This window comes from Drosophila serrata, unplaced genomic scaffold, assembly GCF_035046125.1.
Source record: "Drosophila serrata isolate PLE 108 unplaced genomic scaffold, ASM3504612v1 contig_30, whole genome shotgun sequence".
Lineage (NCBI taxonomy): Eukaryota > Metazoa > Arthropoda > Insecta > Diptera > Drosophilidae > Drosophila > Drosophila serrata.
In genome coordinates this window covers 752493-771688 of record NW_028256928.1, presented here as the reverse complement: position 1 = coordinate 771688, position 19196 = coordinate 752493, and the positions used below count along the sequence as shown (strand labels likewise).

The 19196-nt window shown below is 46.2% G+C and overlaps 7 protein-coding genes across 15 annotated transcripts; 3 read left to right on the top strand and 4 right to left on the bottom strand.

Annotated features, from left to right (window-relative positions):
- Positions 1-333: 333 nt before the first annotated feature.
- Tango9 (transport and golgi organization 9) lies at positions 334-2232 on the top strand. The gene is made up of 4 exons (XM_020943082.2): positions 334-748; positions 830-977; positions 1042-1195; positions 1264-2232. Exons 1-4 carry the CDS (start codon positions 681-683, stop codon positions 2037-2039), a joined length of 1146 nt encoding a protein of 381 aa, XP_020798741.2. The 5' UTR covers positions 334-680; the 3' UTR covers positions 2040-2232.
- GC2 (Glutamate Carrier 2) lies at positions 2156-3385 on the bottom strand. Of its 2 annotated transcripts, none has more exons than XM_020943086.2 (3): positions 3285-3385; positions 3099-3233; positions 2156-3039 (listed from the first exon to the last, which is right to left on the bottom strand). In XM_020943086.2, the coding sequence occupies exons 1-3, from the start codon at positions 3320-3322 to the stop codon at positions 2271-2273; spliced, it is 942 nt and encodes a 313-aa protein (XP_020798745.2). In that variant the 5' UTR covers positions 3323-3385; the 3' UTR covers positions 2156-2270. The 2 variants fall into 2 exon arrangements, with proteins under 2 accessions (XP_020798745.2, XP_020798746.2); XM_020943087.2 differs by having other exon boundaries at positions 3099-3220.
- On the bottom strand, positions 3343-7974 carry GC1 (Glutamate Carrier 1). Of its 5 annotated transcripts, none has more exons than XM_086833047.1 (6): positions 7779-7974; positions 6493-6623; positions 4870-5004; positions 4317-4802; positions 4112-4252; positions 3343-4054 (listed from the first exon to the last, which is right to left on the bottom strand). In XM_086833047.1, exons 2-6 carry the CDS (start codon positions 6549-6551, stop codon positions 3910-3912), a joined length of 966 nt encoding a protein of 321 aa, XP_086689173.1. In that variant the 5' UTR covers positions 6552-6623; positions 7779-7974; the 3' UTR covers positions 3343-3909. The 5 variants fall into 5 exon arrangements, with proteins under 5 accessions (XP_086689173.1, XP_020798742.2, XP_086689180.1 ...); XM_020943083.2 differs by having other exon boundaries at positions 6493-6552; XM_086833054.1 differs by having other exon boundaries at positions 6493-6603; positions 7779-7966.
- On the top strand, positions 7409-10897 carry LOC110176648 (uncharacterized). 4 transcript variants are annotated; one of them, XM_086833012.1, is made up of 5 exons: positions 7409-7578; positions 8168-8474; positions 8534-8862; positions 8919-10113; positions 10170-10897. In XM_086833012.1, exons 2-5 carry the CDS (start codon positions 8315-8317, stop codon positions 10226-10228), a joined length of 1743 nt encoding a protein of 580 aa, XP_086689138.1. In that variant the 5' UTR covers positions 7409-7578; positions 8168-8314; the 3' UTR covers positions 10229-10897. The 4 variants fall into 4 exon arrangements, with proteins under 4 accessions (XP_086689138.1, XP_020798738.2, XP_020798737.2 ...); XM_020943079.2 differs by lacking the exon at positions 7409-7578 and having other exon boundaries at positions 7941-8474; positions 8919-9170; positions 9381-10113; XM_020943078.2 differs by lacking the exon at positions 7409-7578 and having other exon boundaries at positions 8054-8474; positions 8919-9203; positions 9381-10113.
- On the bottom strand, positions 10834-12601 carry aurA (aurora kinase A). Its single transcript, XM_020943081.2, has 3 exons — positions 12308-12601; positions 11915-12257; positions 10834-11856 (listed from the first exon to the last, which is right to left on the bottom strand). Exons 1-3 carry the CDS (start codon positions 12422-12424, stop codon positions 11036-11038), a joined length of 1281 nt encoding a protein of 426 aa, XP_020798740.2. The 5' UTR covers positions 12425-12601; the 3' UTR covers positions 10834-11035.
- Positions 12602-12765: 164 nt separating this feature from the next.
- Positions 12766-14736, top strand: LOC110176649 (uncharacterized). The gene has a single exon (XM_020943080.2). The coding sequence runs from the start codon at positions 12854-12856 to the stop codon at positions 14477-14479; it is 1626 nt and encodes a 541-aa protein (XP_020798739.2). The 5' UTR covers positions 12766-12853; the 3' UTR covers positions 14480-14736.
- LOC110176613 (uncharacterized) lies at positions 14728-18972 on the bottom strand. Its single transcript, XM_020943038.2, is given in 10 exon segments — positions 14728-15047; positions 15049-15658; positions 15725-15950; positions 16010-16137; positions 16530-16586; positions 16908-17010; positions 17203-17445; positions 17686-17854; positions 17926-18238; positions 18301-18972. Coding segments are annotated over 10 exon segments (2580 nt in total). The 5' UTR covers positions 18845-18972; the 3' UTR covers positions 14728-14860.
- Between the last annotated feature and the right edge of the window lie 224 nt (positions 18973-19196).

The following is a 19196-nucleotide window of genomic DNA, read 5'->3' as shown; positions in this document are numbered from 1 at the left end:
ATCTATTTTTATACTTAATTTTCTTTAGAATAAATCAATTTAAATACATTTTAATATCATATCCCTGAATTATTCACAGGAAACCCGCTCAGAATGCAACGAAAGCGCCAACGGAGGCGAATTAATGGCTTTTGGGCGGCGAATGCACTAACACCACTTCATGTATTTTCATTTAAATGGTTTTTCATTTCCTGTGATATTTTTTAAGTTTTGAGTTTAATAAAAATTTTAAAGAAAAGCGTAGAACTCTTGAAGACAAATTTGGAATTTTATTTAAAATCAAAAAACGGTTGTAAAGGTGTGACCAATCGTACTAAAAGTATTTAAATATTTTGGTATATTTCAGCCGGGATTTTTGGTATGTTACAAAGCCCCACTAGCGGTCATACCATATTTGCAAAACTAGAGAAACAACGAAAAATAACAACTAAAACTAAATAAAAGGTGGATTAGACGCAAATTAATTGTTATTAAAAGTGCTTTGACCTTGAGAATAGCGGAAAGTACCTGAGATTCGCTATACTTAGCCCTAAAAGGGTGTGCAAGAGTCCGTCTGGCCGAATTTATTTCGCACTGCCCACTGCGCAGTCCCAATTTGACGAATTGCACAAAGAACAAATTCGTAAATCGAATTAAGCGAACGCCTGTGCCATCCAAAAGAGAATTAATTCGCGCTGCAGATGGATCATCGTGTTTTCCTGTCGCTGATCTTTGTGCTCAGCGGCACCTTTAATGTCCTGGTGGTGAAGTAAGTGTCGGGATATAAGAATATACTTTGGAACGAACTAAACAAATATGCATCTGCATGTGCGTGTGCATGTTATTTCAGGTGGGCCAATCAGCAGCAGGTGATTGGGAGCGATGGCAAGCTACACGGCTTCCAACATCCGGTGGTCTTCACTCTGCTCATGTTTCTGGGCGAGTTTCTATGCTACCTCGCCTTCAAGCTGATTCGTCTGATCTCCAGCCGCCGCGGGGTTAGTACTGGAAAAGCAATTGGGTCTTGATTCTTTTTAATCCAAATGCATCCCCATTCTATAGGCAAGCACCGAGCTGGACAGCATTCTGGCTCATGGAAGCAACGAGTTTAGTCCCTTGAGTATGCTTCTGCCCACAGTGTTGGATGTAGTTGCCTCCATACTTCTGTTTACCGGCCTGTACTTGACTTACGCGACCAGCTTTCAGATGATAAGAGGTGCGTCTATCACTCGTCGTTTGTCTCACTTATCTCCGCTCACTCTTGCTGACTCATCTTCTCCGCAGGCGCTGCACTCATCTTCGTCGGCATTTTTAGCACCATGTTCCTGAACCATACCCTTACCTCCCGTCATTGGCTGGCCATCTTCACCATCACTTGCGGACTTCTGGACATTGTTTGCCTGGACGTTCAACGCGTTGATTATGATAGTGTTACCCTGCCGCATACGGATCACAAATCAATACTGACCGGGGATATGCTTATCATCATTGCCGAGATCCTGCACGGTCTGCAGTATGTATACGAGGAGAAGCAGTTGAAGACGTCCAATGTAGCGCCGCTACAAGCCGCCGGGTGGCAGGGCATCTTTGGTCTGATCATCACCTCGCTGTTGGCTGTTTGTCTTCACTTTCTGCCCACCATGAATCCCTTTAACGAGAGCTCACGCGCTGTCTTTGATGACTGGAGTGACCTTTTAAGTGGTCTCCAAGGCAATCCAGCATTAATCCTATCCCTGATCGGATTCACCATTTCGTGCGCCCTGTACAACTTCGTGGGCCTCTTCATTGCAATGTACTCTTCCAGTGCCAACCGGTTGCTGGCCGATGGTCTGCGCGTGTACTTTATCTGGGTGTTTGTCATCGTCATGGAGTGGGAGTACATCAACTTAATCACCATTATGGGCTTTATGATCCTGCAAATGGGCATCATCTTGTACCGTCAGGCCCTGTTTATCGACTGGTACCGATCTGCATTGGCTCGCTGGCAGCGCGCTCGCTACGTGGACTTGGGTGCCGACAACACGGCCGCTCCTAATAGCCGGCCAGCGGATGTGATCTAGGCACGCAGACAGGCAGCCGGCGACAGTGAAGAAGGACTGACAACCGTACGCGGTGGATTGTGATATGAGAGATGGGCTGGCAGATCATCCATGGGTTGATTCAAAAAGATTACTTATCGATTGTAAACGTTTAAATTTATAGATTTAATAAGAAAGTACATAAGATGTTTCTTGAAAATTCTTGCTCAACAAATTTAAATTTATTCTTTGTTACCCTGTTGCATACCTCTGCTACACCGATTTCGTTCGTTCGATACCCAATATGGTCTCCCCCACGCCTAGGAAGTAGAACATCTGGGCGATCCCAAATAGGGGGCCCACTACCATGATCCGGCACAGACCGCCCTTGAAAAATGCCCGCACACCCTCATTGTTTAGCGTCTTGCGGACACAGTCGACAATGCCATCGTATTTCTTGTCGCCTGAGGCCTGCAGGCGGGTCTTGATAACGTCGAGTGGCGTCACAGAGAAAGCCGACGTTGTCCCAGCCGTAAGTCCAGCCAACAGAGACCAGTAGAAGACGGCTTCACCAGAGCCATCTGCCTTTCGTGGGCCCTGGTTGTTAATTATGGCCATCAGCGGGAAGTAGATTACCGAGAACGTGACATCTCTCACTCCAGTGGCACCCACACCCTTGTATAGTCCAAAGATGCCACGTTCCCGGACAAGCTGCTTAGTCAGGCTTAGGGTTGTCATTTTCTCAACCTCTTTCCCGGCTGCGCGGGCATCTGCGGCTACGCGACCGGAGTCCTGCATCTGGATCTTAAGCAGCTCCATGGGCGTGGTGACTACGATCTGGAACAGACCGGCCAAGCCGCCGGCTAGCCCTGCCCTGGGCAGTGAGAGACCCCCCTCATTGGTGGCCAAGTGGAAGCGAAAGTAGTCGTTGGCAGTCAGTTTTATGGCCTTCTCGGGCGTGACCAGCAAGATGTTGACCGTCGATCCACGGTACATCCCAAAGAAGCCCTCGCTGGCAATTGTCTTCCGGAAACAATCGGCGCTGGGGAATAAGAGATTGATATCCATTTGATAATACTAAAAACTCTTTCCAGAACTCACATGCTGGAGTACATGCGTTCGCCATTGGGTCCAATCGCTTGGTTCTGCAGCCGGGTCTTGACCAGATCCAGTGGGTAGACACAGGAGACTCCAATGATTCCGGCAATACCTCCATTGATGACCTTTGGCAAAATACTGTAAGGGATCCACACTGTGGATGGGTTTTTAACAGGGCAGGAAACTTACTTAAATTGTGTTGACTTTTTTTGATCACTCTGGCCCATGGCGTGCTCCAAAAGGCCAATTTAAGTATTTTACATATTTATTTAATGTTATTAAATATATTTAATATATTTCGTTTGTTCATGTCTGACGTTTTTGATAAAGTATACATTGGATTTAGTCATGTTCTGGTTGCTACTAAAAGTTAAACTTTCGCCTGGCAGCAAAGGAAAATGCATTATTAATACAATTTGAGGCAAAACGTTCGTGGTTAGCTGCGGATTGCTCCGGGAAGTACACAGAGAAAGTGCCCAAACACAACAACAATTATAAACTCCACTACTAAACAAACTATACACATAATATAAGCATGGATTTTGCAACATCTTATTGTCATTGGGAGCATCAGTTGGTTATCTTCTGCCATGGTCTGTTATATATTTATATATTGAGTGGATTAATGGGACTGGGAGGAACTTTAACAACTGCATATGATAGCTTTACTGTCTAGTGTGTGCTGACTACAGACTTTCTGACTTTACAATTACATTCATGGACAGCTTTAACAACATTTAAACACGATATACACATTCAACATTTAGAGAGTAGACTTAAAATGCTTTTGTCTTTTCAAGCCGCTATCTTTTCTCTACTTTTTTTGCACACCCAGCAAACCCTCGGCCACACCCAAATAGTAGACCGTCTGGGCGATGCCAAACAAGGGAGCAATCACAATCATTCGGCACAGACCGCCCTTGAAGAAGGCCGTGGGACCCTCATGCTTCAACGTTTTCCTATCGATTGTACAGTGATTAGAAGATGGAAACTTGCAAACGAATATATACACTCACGTGATGCAATCGGATATACCCTTGAACTCCTTCTCGCCGTCGGCTTTTTTAATCGCCTGCAGGCGCGTCTTGACCACATCGAAGGGATTAACCGCCAGGGCAGCGGTGGAGCCCGCAGCCAAGCCCGCCAGGAAGGAGCACCTGCAGGAAGCAAAAAATGTAAATTATAAATTTAATCTTCAAAAACAAAGGGGATAAATCTTACCAGAATACCGCCTCGCCAGAGCCATCATTACGGCGTGGTCCCAGATCATTGAGCGTAGCGAACAGTGGGAAGTAAATGACAGAGAAGGTAACATCACGCAATCCTGTGGCTCCGATTCCCTTATACAGCCCAAAGATGCCCTTCTCCCGCAACAGCTGCGTCGCCAGTTGGGTGGCCGACACCTTCTCCACCGACTTTCCAGCAAGTTTAGCCGCCGCCGCCACTCGGCCAGCGTCCTGCATCTGGATCTTAAGCAGTTCCATGGGCGTGGTGACAATGATTTGGAATGCACCGGCCAGACCGCCGGCAACCATTTGACTCGTCAAGGGCAGTTTGCCATCCTTGGTGGTGAGCTTGTGGCGGAAGTAGTCGTTGGCAGTCAACTTGATGGCCTTCTCAGGAGTGATCAGCAGGATGTTCACGCCAGAGCCGCGGTACATGCCAAAGTATCCTTCTGCAGCGTACGTCTTGCGGAAGCAATCGAACCTGGATTGGGGTTTAAAAAATTTTAGATATTTTACCATAACACTAGGCATGAATCGGTTCTACTTACATGCTGTTGTACATGCGTTCTCCATTGGGTCCGATTTGCTGGTTCTGCAGCCTCGTCTTGACCAAATCCAGGGGAAAAACACATGTTACACCAATGATTCCTGCTATGCCACCGTTAATGATCTTTGGCAGCAGGCTAAAATCGCAACAATATTGTATCTTTTTAACAGCAAACTTAAATACAATGTTTTAGTGAATATATATACATAGATACAAATATTTAAGTTATATTAATAATTGAGTTCTTTAATAATGTGGATAATTATATGGTTTACTATATTATTTTAAAACTAAAACATCTTGAAAATTCTCTTAGTTTGAATTGTAGAAATTTCTTTCAGTATCTAAACTAACTATTTTATCAAAGAAATTTTAAATTCCTTTAAATCGTACCCATATGTATGCGACTATACAGCATCCTTGTAAAATTTAGAAAAGTGTAGAATTTTAAAGCTTGGTACATGGTTCAGAATTTTGCTTGATTTTTATAAATATTTCTTCTAGAATCGTAAGAGGGCATAGACTAGTCGGTGCTGGGATTTGCACTTGGCTAATTGACAAATATTTGCCCTGCGTTAACTTTTGCATTTGCTGTGCATGTGAAGTGGCGGCAATAACAACAAAATGTAAACAATGCCTGCTTGGATTGGCTTTGAACTTGGCCCACTTCATCGCTCTAAAGGTTCCGCAATAATTGGACTATCAGCCGAAGAAGATCAGCGGAAAGGTCAAATGGGTTGCCGCCCGTTAATAACAAACAAATATTTTGGGATGTCTGCCAACATCAACATCACACTCTGTGTATATAGGATCGAATATATCTAGACTTAGCTTGGGTCTATTTTCGTTTTGCAATTGTCAGAATATATATACATATTTGCGAGAGAGAAGCAAAAACAAAGTGTAAAATGCAATCATATTATGTCATAGTATTGCTCTATCTATCTGTCTGTGGTTTTGCCCTAAATTTATTGAATTGAGAGTGGAGGAGGTCGCTCGATGGGAGGAACGGGAAAGGAAACTAGTGCCAAATTGTCTGTTGGCTGGCTGAGGGCCTCACTTCAAAACAAAAAGTATTTAAGTGATGATACATTATGAAAAAATCAATACAGTATGTCTTCAAAATGTGAGAAAAGGCGTTTTCAAACCTCAAAAGTTCACTAACCCTGATTAGTGATAAGGCTTTACTAATGAAGCTTATCAGAAAACACATCCCAAGATGCAATATTTGTCATGCATAATATTTAAGCGCAGTAAAGATTATATTAATTATTATAAGCCTGTGCATTTAAGACAAGAATTATTACTACTATAAAAATACTACAAAAATCAAAATAAATCATGCATTTTTGATTCAAGATAAAGTATACTTATATACTTTATCCCAATCTTTAATTTGAAGCTTAATGCTGTGTTGAATAAAGGTTTATAAAAACAATCTTTAAAATAATAAGGTGCTAAAAAATAATTAAGATAAAACCTACTAACTACTGAACTTTTATTTGCTAAATCGTATTGTTTTTCTGTTCAACCTCCAATAAATATTTTTCTCTAAATAAACAAGTGTTGTTTAATTTTTTGATTACATTACTCAGACTAATTAATATGTTTATTGATAACTTACGCGAATTGCTGTTGCTGTGGCTGCTCTAGAGGCTGTTTGTGGATCGCGTTGCTCGACATTCTGTGGAATATTTACACACACACACACTCGATAAAGATATTTGTTTGATGTCTGCCAAGAATTGGAACAAACTGGTTTGTTTGAAATTTGAAAATATCAATAAATAGGAACTACTGTTGTTAAGTTACCCCAATTAAACAATAAATTATGTGTACATTAACAGGCTGATAGGGCTGAATAAATAATGTACTTATTATAACGTTAGTGATAAGCGCGGGACGAGGCGCGGGCCAAAGTTTATTGACATGCCCAGTCTCGGGCCCCACGGAGATTAGCAGCATATCAATGGGGTGCCATTAGCCTGCATTCGTGAACAAATACTAAACAAATGCTTCGTTAGCACAATTACACTTGAGTGCTAAAAACGAATCAGTTGGACATATTTTCAGAGTGTTTTAAGGTAGTATTACACCCAATTTTATTTAAATCGTGTAAATAGAACTTGAGTTATTAGTTAACTCTATCATTCTAAGGTATTTTGATCTGAGAAACTGCAGATATTATATCCAACATTCTACTATGCATAATCAGATATCAAATCCATTATTTAATCTTGAAGAACAAGTGTAGTGCTACCTTAAAGCAGCTCAACTGGCAAGGCCGAATAACGGGTTTTTCGAGCATTGCGCCAGCAGATAAGAGCGATTTTATTCTTTATCTTTCCACTTTTTTTCGGGACTAATTTAATCGAAAGATATCAGCTTGATGAAGGAAGTTGGCCTCACACAAGTTATAAACTTTCAGGGCGATAAAAGGAGTATATAGCTAGACCTTTTAAGATTGCGGATTCAAAGGTAAAGACGTCGCGGTGTTGTTGCCGTTTCGAATCAGGTTATTGATTATTGCCCGAAACGGCGAATTCGGGTCGAGGGGCTCGACGGCGACAGTTTATTGCAAGTTTTTTTATTTACAGTACAGCCGCGTGTTACCTCTCGGACAGGTGATACACCGCTTCGATTTGTGATAACTGTTATTGGGGACACTCTCGGCTTGGGGGCACTGGAGCAGCAGCAACAGCAACCACTTGTGCGAAACTTTACGTAATTTGTCGTGTTTATCACAATTCTCGAGCACCTTTATTAAATTGAATTGATTGCCGCACTCTCCTGATACGCACACGTTTGCATGTGTGTCTCTCTCGGGCCATTTAAATGTTTAAATAAATTCCTCCTTCACGCCCCCTCGCGAATCTTTGTCCCTCTCGACACACACGCGTTCCAACTCACATTTCAAGAATTGATTATTTGATGCGCCGCTCGATAATTGACTTGTTTACTTTAAACTTAATAGTTGCTGCCGGGAAACAACTAATATTCGTTGGCGTTACACTAAATTAAACTTATTTATTGATATTCTCTTCGCGCTCGTTCGTCGCTCTACGGAGTGACCGTGGCGGTTGAAAATACCTGAAATCAAAATGCTACCGAGTGGTGGTCACACTAAAATAATAAGCGCTTGTTTTATTTTTAAATCCTTATTTTCATATTTCTTTTAGTTTCAATTTCTTAAATTAGTTTTTGGAACAACAGAACTCTATTAAAAATCTAGTTGTTTTAAATTTCTGTCAAAAGCTCAAAAAAAAATAAATCTTCGATTAATTTTGAAATCCCGATAGGTCGACGTCGGCGTTTTGCAACACTTGCGCCGCGGAAGCACAACAAAAGAATTTTGCAACACCAGAACTTTTCTGCTCTTTAATTACATTCCTCAACAAAAAATAAAGTTGTAAACAGCGATATACTAACTAAAAAATAGTGCAAACATGAGCTCGGCTCGTTTTGCGCGTTCCGGACGCGTCCGGATCTGCATTCTGATGAGCATGTTCATCGTGCTCATCATGATGATAGTCATCTACCAAATGTCCCAGCACCAATTGGACGAGAGCCGCGCCTTCCAGGAAGGTCTGAACGTCCAAATGCAATGTGAGTCCATTTCTGCTTTCAGACAAGTCCAAAAGCTTACTTTTGGCGGTATTTTGCAGCTCTCACCGCCGAAAAGGTGACTGCGGAGAAGCGGATGAGTTTGTTGCGCACCGAGAAGATGAGTCTGCAGGAGAAGTACGAGGGCCAGCTGGCGGAGGCTGTTCAGAAGCAGCAGGAGATAGAGCGCGCCCTGCAGGAGAAGTTTGACGCACAACTTGAGAAGTACAAGCTGCTGGAGGGCAAGTACTCGGACCTAGAGGCGGAGTGTCTTAAGAGCAAGAAGAAACACATCGAGGACACCAACGCCTTTGACCAGAAGCTGCAAAAGCTGCTGGCCGATGTGCACAAAGACAAGGCCAGCAAGGAACAGGAAGTGTCGGCCTGGAAGGTAAGCTTTGTGAGTGTTTATTGCCTAAAGTTAAAACTTAATAATGCTTAATTTAGGATAAGCTGGAAAAGCTACATCGAGACTCAGAGCACAAGATACACGCCCTGGAGGCCACCATCTCAGAGTTCAAGGCGAACTGCCAGTATGTGCCCAAGGTGCAGCCAGCAGAGGCTCCGGCCCACGGCCACCAGCAGCAGCTTAACAAGCCGGGAGACCTCACGCCCACAACAAGAAACTCCAGTCCCGCCCAACTGGCTCACAGCATCGAGAAGCCTCGCAACGAGAAGTCCTTCGATGCCCAAGTGCAAGTGAGTGACGGCGTCTACAGGATCGGCGGCGGGGTAAATCTAACAACTAACCCAAAACAAAACCAAACTTACTCAACTACTAACACTACGATTAAGAGCAATGGTGGCGGGGCCAAGGATAAGGCGCAACGGCCGGAGCAAGAACCACTGCTCACCTTTGCCGTTCGCAACAACCACAGCTTGATAATAAACTCTGTTGAAAACTTTCAGATTGTGCCTGAGAAGCAGCAGCAGGAGGAACCGCAGCTTTCCGGCGGTCCAATTTCCCCTCTGAGCGCTCCCCGCAAGAGCAGCACTCAGTCGTCGGCCGGCGAACTGGCCGTCAAAAGCGCTGGCGAGGCTCCGAATGCCTCCGTGGCCCCCAAGGTGAGCAGCAGCGGCTTGCCGCCGCTTGCCAAGCCTCCGGCTAAGGCGGAGCGCAAACTGCCCGAAAACGTAGCCCCCATTCCCGAAAACTTCTACGAAAACAAAATGGACGGCAAGGGCGATGCCGTCGACGTAGACACCGCTGCCGAGGAGCTACCAAAGAACGAAAACAACAACCGCTATGCAAATGCTGTAAATGATCTAGAGAACACCAAGAATCTAGGTGTTGCGCCCAAGCCTAACGAGGACTCTGGCGCCCACGAGGTCAAGGATGCCTTGAACGAGCCCAGCTTCAATTTACCAGCAGCCGGAGGTCAAAACTTCTTTGATGGGGATTTGCCAGCACCGGGTCCCGGACCCGTGCCCGATGAGCCGGCTAAACAGATGGCTGAGGCAGTTGGCGCTGTCGGCGGTGGCGAGGGCGACGACGATGACGATGTCGGCGATGTGGCCGTGAAGCAGCCGCAACATCTGCTCGACACTGACAATCTGAACAACGAGATCGTAGCCGATCAAGGCAAGGAGTTTGCCGAGGGAGGCATCCATCTGGAAGATGGCCTTGATGAGGATCAAGATGGTGAGTTACTGAAAGTAATTTAAAGACTTGAATTTAACCTTCGGATGAACTTGCAGAGGATGACTACTCCAATGTAGCGGCGCGCAAGAAGGGAGGCGAGGCGATTAGACATTAGGAGAAATTCGTTTAACATCTACCGGCAAGTGTGCAAAAGAATAGAAACCCAACTCCTCCCCTTTAGGCTAAAAACGTGCTCGCGCAAGCATAGAATTCATGGATCTGAATACGAAACTTAATTGAATATGTACTATAATGGGAGAATATACAACCAGGTCTATATGGGTGTGAGCACGCCCTAATTAGTTAATAAGTAAAGTTCAAGCTCATGACCGGCACTATGATTTACGATCATATTTAAGATGCAATTCTTAATTCGAACGGAGGCCGAGAGGCGGTTCATAGAATGAACAAAAATCCACATAATACTAAGGCTTTTCTGTTTCAGATCCTTGCTAAGTTTATACATTTATCTTGTACTGATTCCTCATCCCAAATTTTGCGCATCTCAAGGAACAACCTTGCGGTTGCTGTTTCCTCCATCCCCGTACAATCCTTGTTTGTACTTGGTTTTCTGTGATAAAAATAACTCGCTGCACTGCATTTTGGGCAATGTTGCCTGTGTTTTTGTCGCCGCTTTCGAATGCCAACTCAACTCGTCTCATTTCACTAGTTTAGGTAGCCATGTAAGCCAGGAGATTGTACACACTCGCCTAGCATTCGAAACACACGCAGAACTTTATTGGTATTGATAATAATAATAATAAACTAAATACATAAACGTTAATTTCTCGTTGCAATTAATTGAAAATTTCAAGATGCCATAATCAAATTAAGCGGCGCGAACTAAAACTACAAACTCGGAACTAAAAAGGAAATAACTGAAGGTAACGCTAAACGATAATGTATCGACAGTCCCATCCCATCACTGTGTGTGCGCCAGAATCCACGGGTGCACTATCACCTGGTCGAGCGGCAAACGGTGCTGCGGATTTAGGACAAGCAGCTTAGAAATCAGGTGAGCAGCTGCCTTGGAGATGTGCTCGGGCAGCTTGTAGTCCACCTTGAGGATCTTCTTGTAAGTCTCGTCGTAGTTCTTTGAGTAGAAGGGGGCGTGGCCTACCAACAGCTCAAAGCAGAGCACGCCCAAACTCCAGAGGTCAACGTTTTTGGTGTGGGGCTTGCCCTGGACCATTTCAGGCGGCAGATAATCCACGGTGCCGCACAGCGTCATCCGCATTGAGTTGGGCTCGTGAACGGACCAACCGAAGTCTGCGATCTTCAGGACGCCTTTGTGGCCCAGCAACAAGTTCTCCGGCTTGATGTCGCGATGGATGATATCCCGCTCATGCAGGTAAAGCAGCGCCGAGCACAACGCCTGTATGTATATGGCCGATTGGCGTTCATCGAACCGCTTCAACGGTTGAGCTTGCAGAGCGTTAAACAAAGTTCCCTGTGGCGCGTACTCCAGGATCAAGTAGATGCGCACATCGTCGTGGAAGTAGGCGTACAGGCGCAGGATATGTGGGTGCCGCAGATGCGACTGGATCTCGATCTCGCGACGCACCTGATGCTCCACATTGGACTCACCGATCTGGCGCTTGAAAAGTACTTTTAGTGCCACCACGAATTGGGACTCCTTCTCACGAGCCAGATACACATTCCCGAACTTTCCGCGTCCCAATTGGCGGCCAATATCAAAGTTGTTCAGCTCCCACGTCTTCTTGGGCTTCTGAGCCTGGGTTTCTGCAGAAGATTTCGATTACACTTGGTGATAACCTATGGAAATAAGCCCTGTACCCACCAGTCTTTCCTTTCTCTTTGTTAGCACTGCTCGAATTGCTGGAAGCAGTGGCGACTCCTGTGCCAGCACTCGGTTTCTGGACTGGGGCAGCATCAGCTTTCTTAATGGGTCCCACCGGAGCGGGAGCCACAAACTCTGAAGCTGCTTTCTGCAATGGAGCCGCAGTGGGCACCAGTGGTTTCTGAAGTTTTGATGCAGCAGTTAAGCCTGCCGAATGGGAGGATCCAAGCGCTGTTTTAGTAGGAAGACGCATGCCACCAGCTGTCGTCGTCGCAGTTCGGATTCCAGGGCCATGAGGCCCTATCATTGACTTGCTGTCTGGTGCTGAATTTTCGCTGGTAGGCTGGATTCCAACATTTTAGAAGGATCCTTACACTTTTGTCTTAAACTCACCTTCTTTGGAAGAACCAATGCCTTTTTCTGCATGTTCAGGAGGGCGCTCGCCGCTTCCGACTTCTGGGCCAGGGCATTTTCTTTAGGGCGCAACACAGTGCTGGGCTGCTGGGACATGGCGACACGCACAATAAACAGCAAATGAAACACAATTTGGTAAAATAACAAGTTTAAAATGTTTTAATGTGTGTAAAACATTCACGATTTTCGGTCAATCATGAAAAAATAAAATGCCGTTCGTTTGAATTGTGAAGCGGGTGTTGGCGCGGCAAGCTGAATGTCAGTTTGTAGTACGATCATTTGGCAAAGATACCTGTGACCGATTGTCGACGATCGATATTTAGAGTGAAAATACTAAATACTAAGTAGTCCCATACACACTCGGGCTGAAAATCCATTAGTATTTTGGTCTATCGATTACAATATTTGATCGTCGATTTTTAACAGAAGTTAGTATTTTTAATCGACTCATAAGCGGTCACACTGCAAGTCAGCTGTTGAGAAAAACTCAACTCTTGTATTGTTTTTATTTATAAACTCCCAGAAATGCGAAACATGGAATCCACCGGCATAAATCTTAATATTAACACCTGTCGCGTCTGCCTGGAGATGGACGAGGCCAACACAAGTCTGTGCCTGTACGATGAAATCGAGTACAACGAACTGAACCTGGAGCTGTGGCAGCTTTTGCAGTTTGTTTCCAAAGTGACGATGACAGGGGATCCTAATTTTCCGTCTCAGATCTGTCAGACCTGCGCCCAACGGCTAATCAGCGCCTACGAGTTCATCCTTGAAGTGGAAAACGCCGAGAAGAAACTGCAAAGCCTGTGCCTGCAACAGGCGGAATTAGCTGAGACCAAGCCGGACGAGGGCGATGTGGAGGTGCTAGAGCTTATTGACCAGGAGGAGGTAATTCATATGGATAACTACTTGCCTACTGGTTACGAGGAGCAGCAGTCAACCCTTGGGGAGGTGGAGGAGGCTCCAAAATCTGATGTTGAGGATGAACAACTATATGCCGCAGAGGATCCAGACTTTGAAACGGAAATTAACATCAAAGAGGAAGAGGACGCCGTGGAGCCACCAAATGATCATGAGATCTCTCCTCCGCAAGCTACGTCTTCCCGCCTGGGTAGCCGTCTGACTCACTCGAATAATTTTACGTACAAGTGCGCCATATGTCCACGAGTCTTTGCCAAGAGCGAGTCCCTCCAACGGCACTTTGACCTGGCTCACAGAAAGACGGCGGACATGGCTGCCCAGGAGCTGGCCAACGAGAGCAGCGGGACTGGCCTGCTGACCTGCGAGCACTGTCCGCGCACATTTAAGCGCCAGGACACGCTCCGGCGGCACATGCAGGCTTTCCACCCCGACGCACCGCTGGCTGGTGGTCACGTAACGCAGGACAACTCGTCCCGCAAACGTGTTGCCAAGCGCAGAGACTGTCCCTATTGCGGCCTAAGCTTCCCTGCGTCCAGTCTCACTATCCACATCCGAAGGCACACCGGCGACAATCCATACAAATGTACCCAGTGCGAGAAGGCCTACCCCCGCAGTCAGGATCTGACCCTCCACATGAGGCAGCACACGGGCGAGCGGCCCAGCCAGTGTAAGATCTGCTCCAAGAAGTTTATATCGCAAAACAAACTGGCTCGTCACATGCGTCTTCATACGGGCCAGCGGCCATATGTCTGCGACAAGTGCAACAAGGGTTTCGTGCAATCCAACGACCTCAAGATCCATTTACGACGCCACACGGGCGAGCGGCCGTACCAGTGCGGAGTGTGCGGTGATAGTTTTGTGTGCGGCTCCCTGCTGACTATCCACCGCAACCAAATGGGCCATCACGAAGTCAGGGACAAGGGCACAGACGCAGAAGACTCCGCCCCAGACGACCCATATGTAAATGCCAGGGTGAACAAGCGACGAGCAGAAGACATTGAACGGATGCGCCTGCAGAGGGCTGCCGAGGATCAATTTCAACAACCACTGGAGGTTACTCATCAGAAGAAGTCGCCACCTATTCTGTCCTACAAATGCGGTGTGTGTGAGATGAATTTCAAGAGCGGCGCCCTGCTGACCATCCATCGCAATAACATGAGCCATTACGAGCTAGGAAAGGTTAACTATGGCGATCCCTTCGGGCAGAAACAGAAAGGGCTTAAGTATTAATTGACAAGAACATGATTAGGACCTAGAACATTGCATTTAGTTTTAAGTGAAAAGTTAATAATTTGTTTGTACCATTATCTAGCCTATTCTCCCTTTTTTCCTTAAAATTTGCAAACATTTTTTAAGTTATGAATTAAGAACTTGTCTCAATGTTTCATCAAATATATATACTGTATATACTTTTATGTTAAACAATGAAAAACTAATGAATTTATATCTTCTTGATGTAAATATAAAAAAACTGAACCTATATTCCATATTAATTGTTTTATTATTTAAAAGCTTGATTTAAAACTTTTCTTTCTGAAAGCATCTTAAACAGAAGAAAAAGAGAGAATAATATATATATGTATAATTTAACAATTAGCTGTTGTCATTATCTTAGTGGCGCTTGCGCGAATGCGACGCGGAAGAAGAGGAGGTGTACGCGTTGGAGCTGGATTTGTGAGTGCTGCGCGATTTGGATCGTGATCTCGTGCGGTGACGCTTGCGACCGCTGGTGCTACTGCCGTGATCATGACCCCGGCTATTGCTGTGTCGCGAGGAGCGGTGGTAGGTGCCGCGCGCCATCATCCTCTGCGGAGTGGCTTGAGCCGCGACGTCGCCGCTGTCCCTGTCGGTGACTACTACTGCTGCCTCCGCTACAGTGACGGCGGTCGTGACGTCTATCCCGATCTCGGTCCCGTTCTCGCTCCCTTTCCCTGTGGCGTTCCCGACGGTTGTATTTGCTGCGACTACTGCTGCCATGGCTGCGGTGCCCATGGCGAGAGCTACGCTTGCTCCGATTGCTGGAGGTCTTCGAGCCGCTGTCGCTGCTGGAGCTCCTGCTGTCATCGCTGTCGCTGCTGGAACTGCTGCTCTCTCCGCTGCTGCTGGAGGAGGACGATGTGGACGAATGGCGTCGCTTGCTTTTAGACTTGCGCGACGATTTGCTGACCTTATTCAGCGCCTTATCCGCCGCACTCAGCATGGTTGCCACCGATTCCGGCATCTGCAGTAGATTGGTGGCCGGATTCGGCACAGGCTTCAACTTGGGCGGCCCAGAACTAGAGCTCACACTAGGCAGCGGAGCAACAGCGGCGGCAGCCACCACCTGTTGAACATAGCTCTGGGACTGCTGTTTGCCGTCCTTGTTATCGCTGAAGCGAGTGGTACGCTCCTTACGACTGGGACGTTTGCCTGCTTAAGATCAAGACAATTAGTGGAGCTGCCATGAGAGAGACAGATTATAGGAATTCTACAAACCATTGTATTGCTGCAGTTTCTCGTGGGTTGGGCGGCTAGACGTCTCACCGAGTGAATCGGAATTGGGCAGCGGACGACGCTGCTCACTGGCAGTATCGGAGCGCTCCAGCTCGCGCTTTCGATGCCGCTGCAGGGTCTGTTCATCGCGTTGCTCCTGCTTGGCCACTCGATCCTCGATGTCGTCAATGACTCTTTCAAAGGATCGTTTGCTGCGCCTTATGCGAGCCTAAAAAAGAGAATAGGAGATCGTAAGAGGGTTGCAATGTATTTCGATGGTCAACGAACCTTCAACTCTTCCGCGCTTAGGTGTACGCTCTTATCGACATCCTTGCCAGCATCGGCCTGGCGCTCTCCATCCTCCTCGTCCTCATCCTCTTCGCTTTCGCTGGAAGAATCGCCATAGGCAGCTAAACCTATAATTCAAATCAGTGAAGTGCTAATTGTGGCTAACCAGACATCGATGTATGCAGAGATTGGGCGCAGTTTTAGTTATATTTTTCATCGATTTTAGTAGAGGTCGTTACAGAAACAGGGAAGGAAAAGAGGCAAAGCCTTTGGCAATTCGCATGAGAGAAGTAACTAAACCAAAAGGGCTTGATTGTTTACTTTGGATCAAAGTTATTCGAAGCTAGGAAGGGGCTTGTAATCCAATTCGTTGTCATTAGAGAGGGGTAAGGATTCAAAGAGACAGAGACGGAGGGGGATAAATGGGAGTTCAAGCATAACTCAGACTACCTCAAAACAAAAAAAAAAACATAAAAAGGGTGCAAAGGAAACTTACAAACTATGGATTTTGATTACTTACCCAAGTTGCCGGTTATGGAGGACAAGGCGCTTTTGCGAATCACTTGGGCTGATGACGCTTTTGATTCACACATAGTACATACATATATATATAGGTATATATTATATATTACGATAATAAGATTCAGCAAGTGATTTTATATTGTTTTGTGTTCATAATTAGGATTCAGAATTAGCAGAGACAAAGGATTATTAATAAAGGTGATAACGCGCGCTCGCCGATATTGGTATTCGTATTCGTAATATCTGGGTCATCCAATCTTGGATCAATGGCTATTTTCTATATATCAGCTACTTACACACACACACATTAACAACACGCGCGAGCGCTGGAAGAGATCGGTATTGGGTGAACTTAAGTTTATTGCAAATAATGTACCTTTGGCGCGGTGCGCTTTCAGAGTCTCGCCAGCAATGGCCGCAATCTCTTCATTTGTGGTTTCCAGCAGGATTTCGGTTAGTGTGCGACGCACCACAAGCATCTACAGATGGGTATTGGGTATTCATAGATTGATTTCGAACTTAACAAAAAGGGGGTCTTGGGTTTGGATGTGTCGCCGGCTGGCCAGGGAACGAAAATCCAGAGCAGAGTTAATTCGTTTGTGGACTCAACTCGATTTCATCGCCTAGCTGAGGGCATGACACATCCGGGTCAAATGGTGATTGATGCCTACCAGATCCGCCAGTCTTTCTTCGTAGTTTTTACCATTGACATCGCCGTCACCTTTAGCCGCTGCTGTTGCTGCCTTCTCCCCTGCCGTTCGGCTTCCGGATTCATTCTGCTCCTCCTCGTCGCTGCTGCTGCTGCTGCCATTGGCGGCCTTACTTAATAATTCATTACCTATTTGCTGGTCCTTCAGTTCTCCGCCAAGCTCCACCCCAGCAGGCAAGCCAATAGAATCTTCGCTGTCGCTGGCCTGAATTTCAAGGGCATGTTTAATCGAAAGTCTCTAGTACTGCCTTTCGCTACTCTGCGGTCTGTCACGGTTTCAGTTTGGGTTTATGTTCGCTTATTAAGTTTCTGTTTAGTTCAGTCGCGTTCTGGTGAGGAGTGAGCAACCAATTGGTGTGATATGTGTGCCTCGTTTTCGGCACTTTTCGGTCCGTATTGAGAGTCAGTTAACCCTGCAAGCCCTGACCACCATACCCATACTTACCACGTTCGAGATGTTCAATAGATTAACAGGTGTTGTTAGTGTTTTGCTTGATACTTGCTTAACGTGGACATCGATCTCAGCATCAGCCGTGTCTGATGGCACATGGGAGGAGGACTGCTGGCGCTCCAGCTGCCTCTGTTTCTCACGCTCCATTTTCTCCAAGCCCTCTCTGAAACAAGTTAGACATTCAAGTCAATATAAGATACTTTAATATAATTTCTACCGTCCCTGTGGCCTCACCTTATCCAAGCTGGCAACATTTTTCGTTTGTTGGCATCGATCTCACCGCTGGCACCACCGGCGCTTCCGCTGTCTAGGTGCTGCTGATGCTGTAGATGTTGCGATTGCTGCTGATGTTGTTGATGCGTTGCGAGCTGGTGTGACTGCGCTGTATGTTGCGATGGCTGCATCTGCAGCTGTTGATGCGGCTCATTGGGATTGCTGACGTTGAGTTTGAGCAGCGAGGGAATATGTGCAGTGGGATTGCCTGTGTTGGAAGTTTTTCCGGGCTGCGTGTGCCAATTGCTCCATTGCTGTTTGCCCAGCGTTGCAGCTGTTTGGGAAATGTTTCGCGATCAGATCATGGTCCATAGTCACACTATTATGCCCACTCACCCGCTTCGCTGGACGCCGGCACGGACAGGGCTGGCGTTTCATTGAGTGCCATCCACTGGGATTGCGTAACCATAGGGGCCGGTGGCGGCGGCGTTTCTGCGCCGTGTCCCCGCTCGTTGTCATCATCCATGTCCATGTCCGCCTCGCCTTGCTCCTCCAGGATCGGATATCCGGCCCGCGCCATATTAGGCATCGGCATGCTCATTTGTTGGTGATAATCGCGCACATTGCCAATGACGGGCGGAGGCGGGCATGTTGAAACGGGCATATTGACACCTGCCGGACCGGCGTCCCGCATATGGATCCACTGTTGGGCGAGCTGCGCCCAATCGATACCGGCGCCGCCCTGCATGGCCAGCGGCAAGCTGGTGGCCATCAGAGGGTTCACGATGCCCGGGCCGCCGCCAGTGGGCAGCGAGAAATGAGGGGGTGGCGGCGGGGGCTGCGCCAGGAGCTGATTGTGGCTATGGCCGTGTCCGTGGCCATGGCCATGAGCATGCTTGTTGTAGCCCAGATCGGCGTTGCCGTTGCCGCCAGGAAACATTTCCACACTTTGCCTAATTAAAACGTTAGGTTTCCGAACGAGTTCTCAGTTTTTCAAGTTTTTCCACAATTTTCCTTCCATTTTACTTTTTTGTAATGTGACCAATCCAGGCCCAGAAATAAAATGGTGGTTTCCACTTTGGTGGTAATTTTCTGCTCAACGGCAGCTGGTCACATTTTTTTTAAAACCGGTAGTACCGTTACGTTTAAATTTTGAAATACCTTATTTACTTTTACTTTTTTTTAACTATTAGAAGGATAAGTTAAGAATAAGATAAGTAATATAAATAGCATAGTATTTATCAAATTTCAATTTATTACTATATACATAGATATGTAGACGTAATGCACAA

What these genes read in the sequence shown, in the direction of transcription:
- Tango9 (XM_020943082.2), top strand. Translation starts at nt 681, where the DNA reads ATGGATCATCGTGTTTTCCTGTCGCTGATCTTTGTGCTCAGCGGCACC. An exon ending in TTTAATGTCCTGGTGGTGAA is followed by an intron (nt 749 to 829) that starts GTAAGTGTCGGG and finishes ATGTTATTTCAG; the next exon opens with GTGGGCCAATCAGCAGCAGG. An exon ending in TGATCTCCAGCCGCCGCGGG is followed by an intron (nt 978 to 1,041) that starts GTTAGTACTGGA and finishes CCCATTCTATAG; the next exon opens with GCAAGCACCGAGCTGGACAG.
- GC2 (XM_020943086.2), bottom strand. Translation starts at nt 3,322, where the DNA reads ATGGGCCAGAGTGATCAAAAAAAGTCAACACAATTTAA. An exon ending in AAAAAGTCAACACAATTTAA is followed by an intron (nt 3,234 to 3,284) that starts GTAAGTTTCCTG and finishes GATCCCTTACAG; the next exon opens with TATTTTGCCAAAGGTCATCA. An exon ending in GAACGCATGTACTCCAGCAT is followed by an intron (nt 3,040 to 3,098) that starts GTGAGTTCTGGA and finishes CTTATTCCCCAG; the next exon opens with CGCCGATTGTTTCCGGAAGA.
- GC1 (XM_086833047.1), bottom strand. Translation starts at nt 6,551, where the DNA reads ATGTCGAGCAACGCGATCCACAAACAGCCTCTAGAGCAGCCACAGCAA. An exon ending in GAACGCATGTACAACAGCAT is followed by an intron (nt 4,803 to 4,869) that starts GTAAGTAGAACC and finishes ACCCCAATCCAG; the next exon opens with GTTCGATTGCTTCCGCAAGA. An exon ending in GGTATATCCGATTGCATCAC is followed by an intron (nt 4,055 to 4,111) that starts GTGAGTGTATAT and finishes TACAATCGATAG; the next exon opens with GAAAACGTTGAAGCATGAGG.
- LOC110176648 (XM_086833012.1), top strand. Translation starts at nt 8,315, where the DNA reads ATGAGCTCGGCTCGTTTTGCGCGTTCCGGACGCGTCCGGATCTGCATT. An exon ending in TCTGAACGTCCAAATGCAAT is followed by an intron (nt 8,475 to 8,533) that starts GTGAGTCCATTT and finishes GGTATTTTGCAG; the next exon opens with CTCTCACCGCCGAAAAGGTG. An exon ending in AGGAAGTGTCGGCCTGGAAG is followed by an intron (nt 8,863 to 8,918) that starts GTAAGCTTTGTG and finishes TGCTTAATTTAG; the next exon opens with GATAAGCTGGAAAAGCTACA.
- aurA (XM_020943081.2), bottom strand. Translation starts at nt 12,424, where the DNA reads ATGTCCCAGCAGCCCAGCACTGTGTTGCGCCCTAAAGAAAATGCCCTG. An exon ending in CATTGGTTCTTCCAAAGAAG is followed by an intron (nt 12,258 to 12,307) that starts GTGAGTTTAAGA and finishes GTTGGAATCCAG; the next exon opens with CCTACCAGCGAAAATTCAGC. An exon ending in CAAAGAGAAAGGAAAGACTG is followed by an intron (nt 11,857 to 11,914) that starts GTGGGTACAGGG and finishes AATCTTCTGCAG; the next exon opens with AAACCCAGGCTCAGAAGCCC.
- LOC110176649 (XM_020943080.2), top strand. Translation starts at nt 12,854, where the DNA reads ATGCGAAACATGGAATCCACCGGCATAAATCTTAATATTAACACCTGT.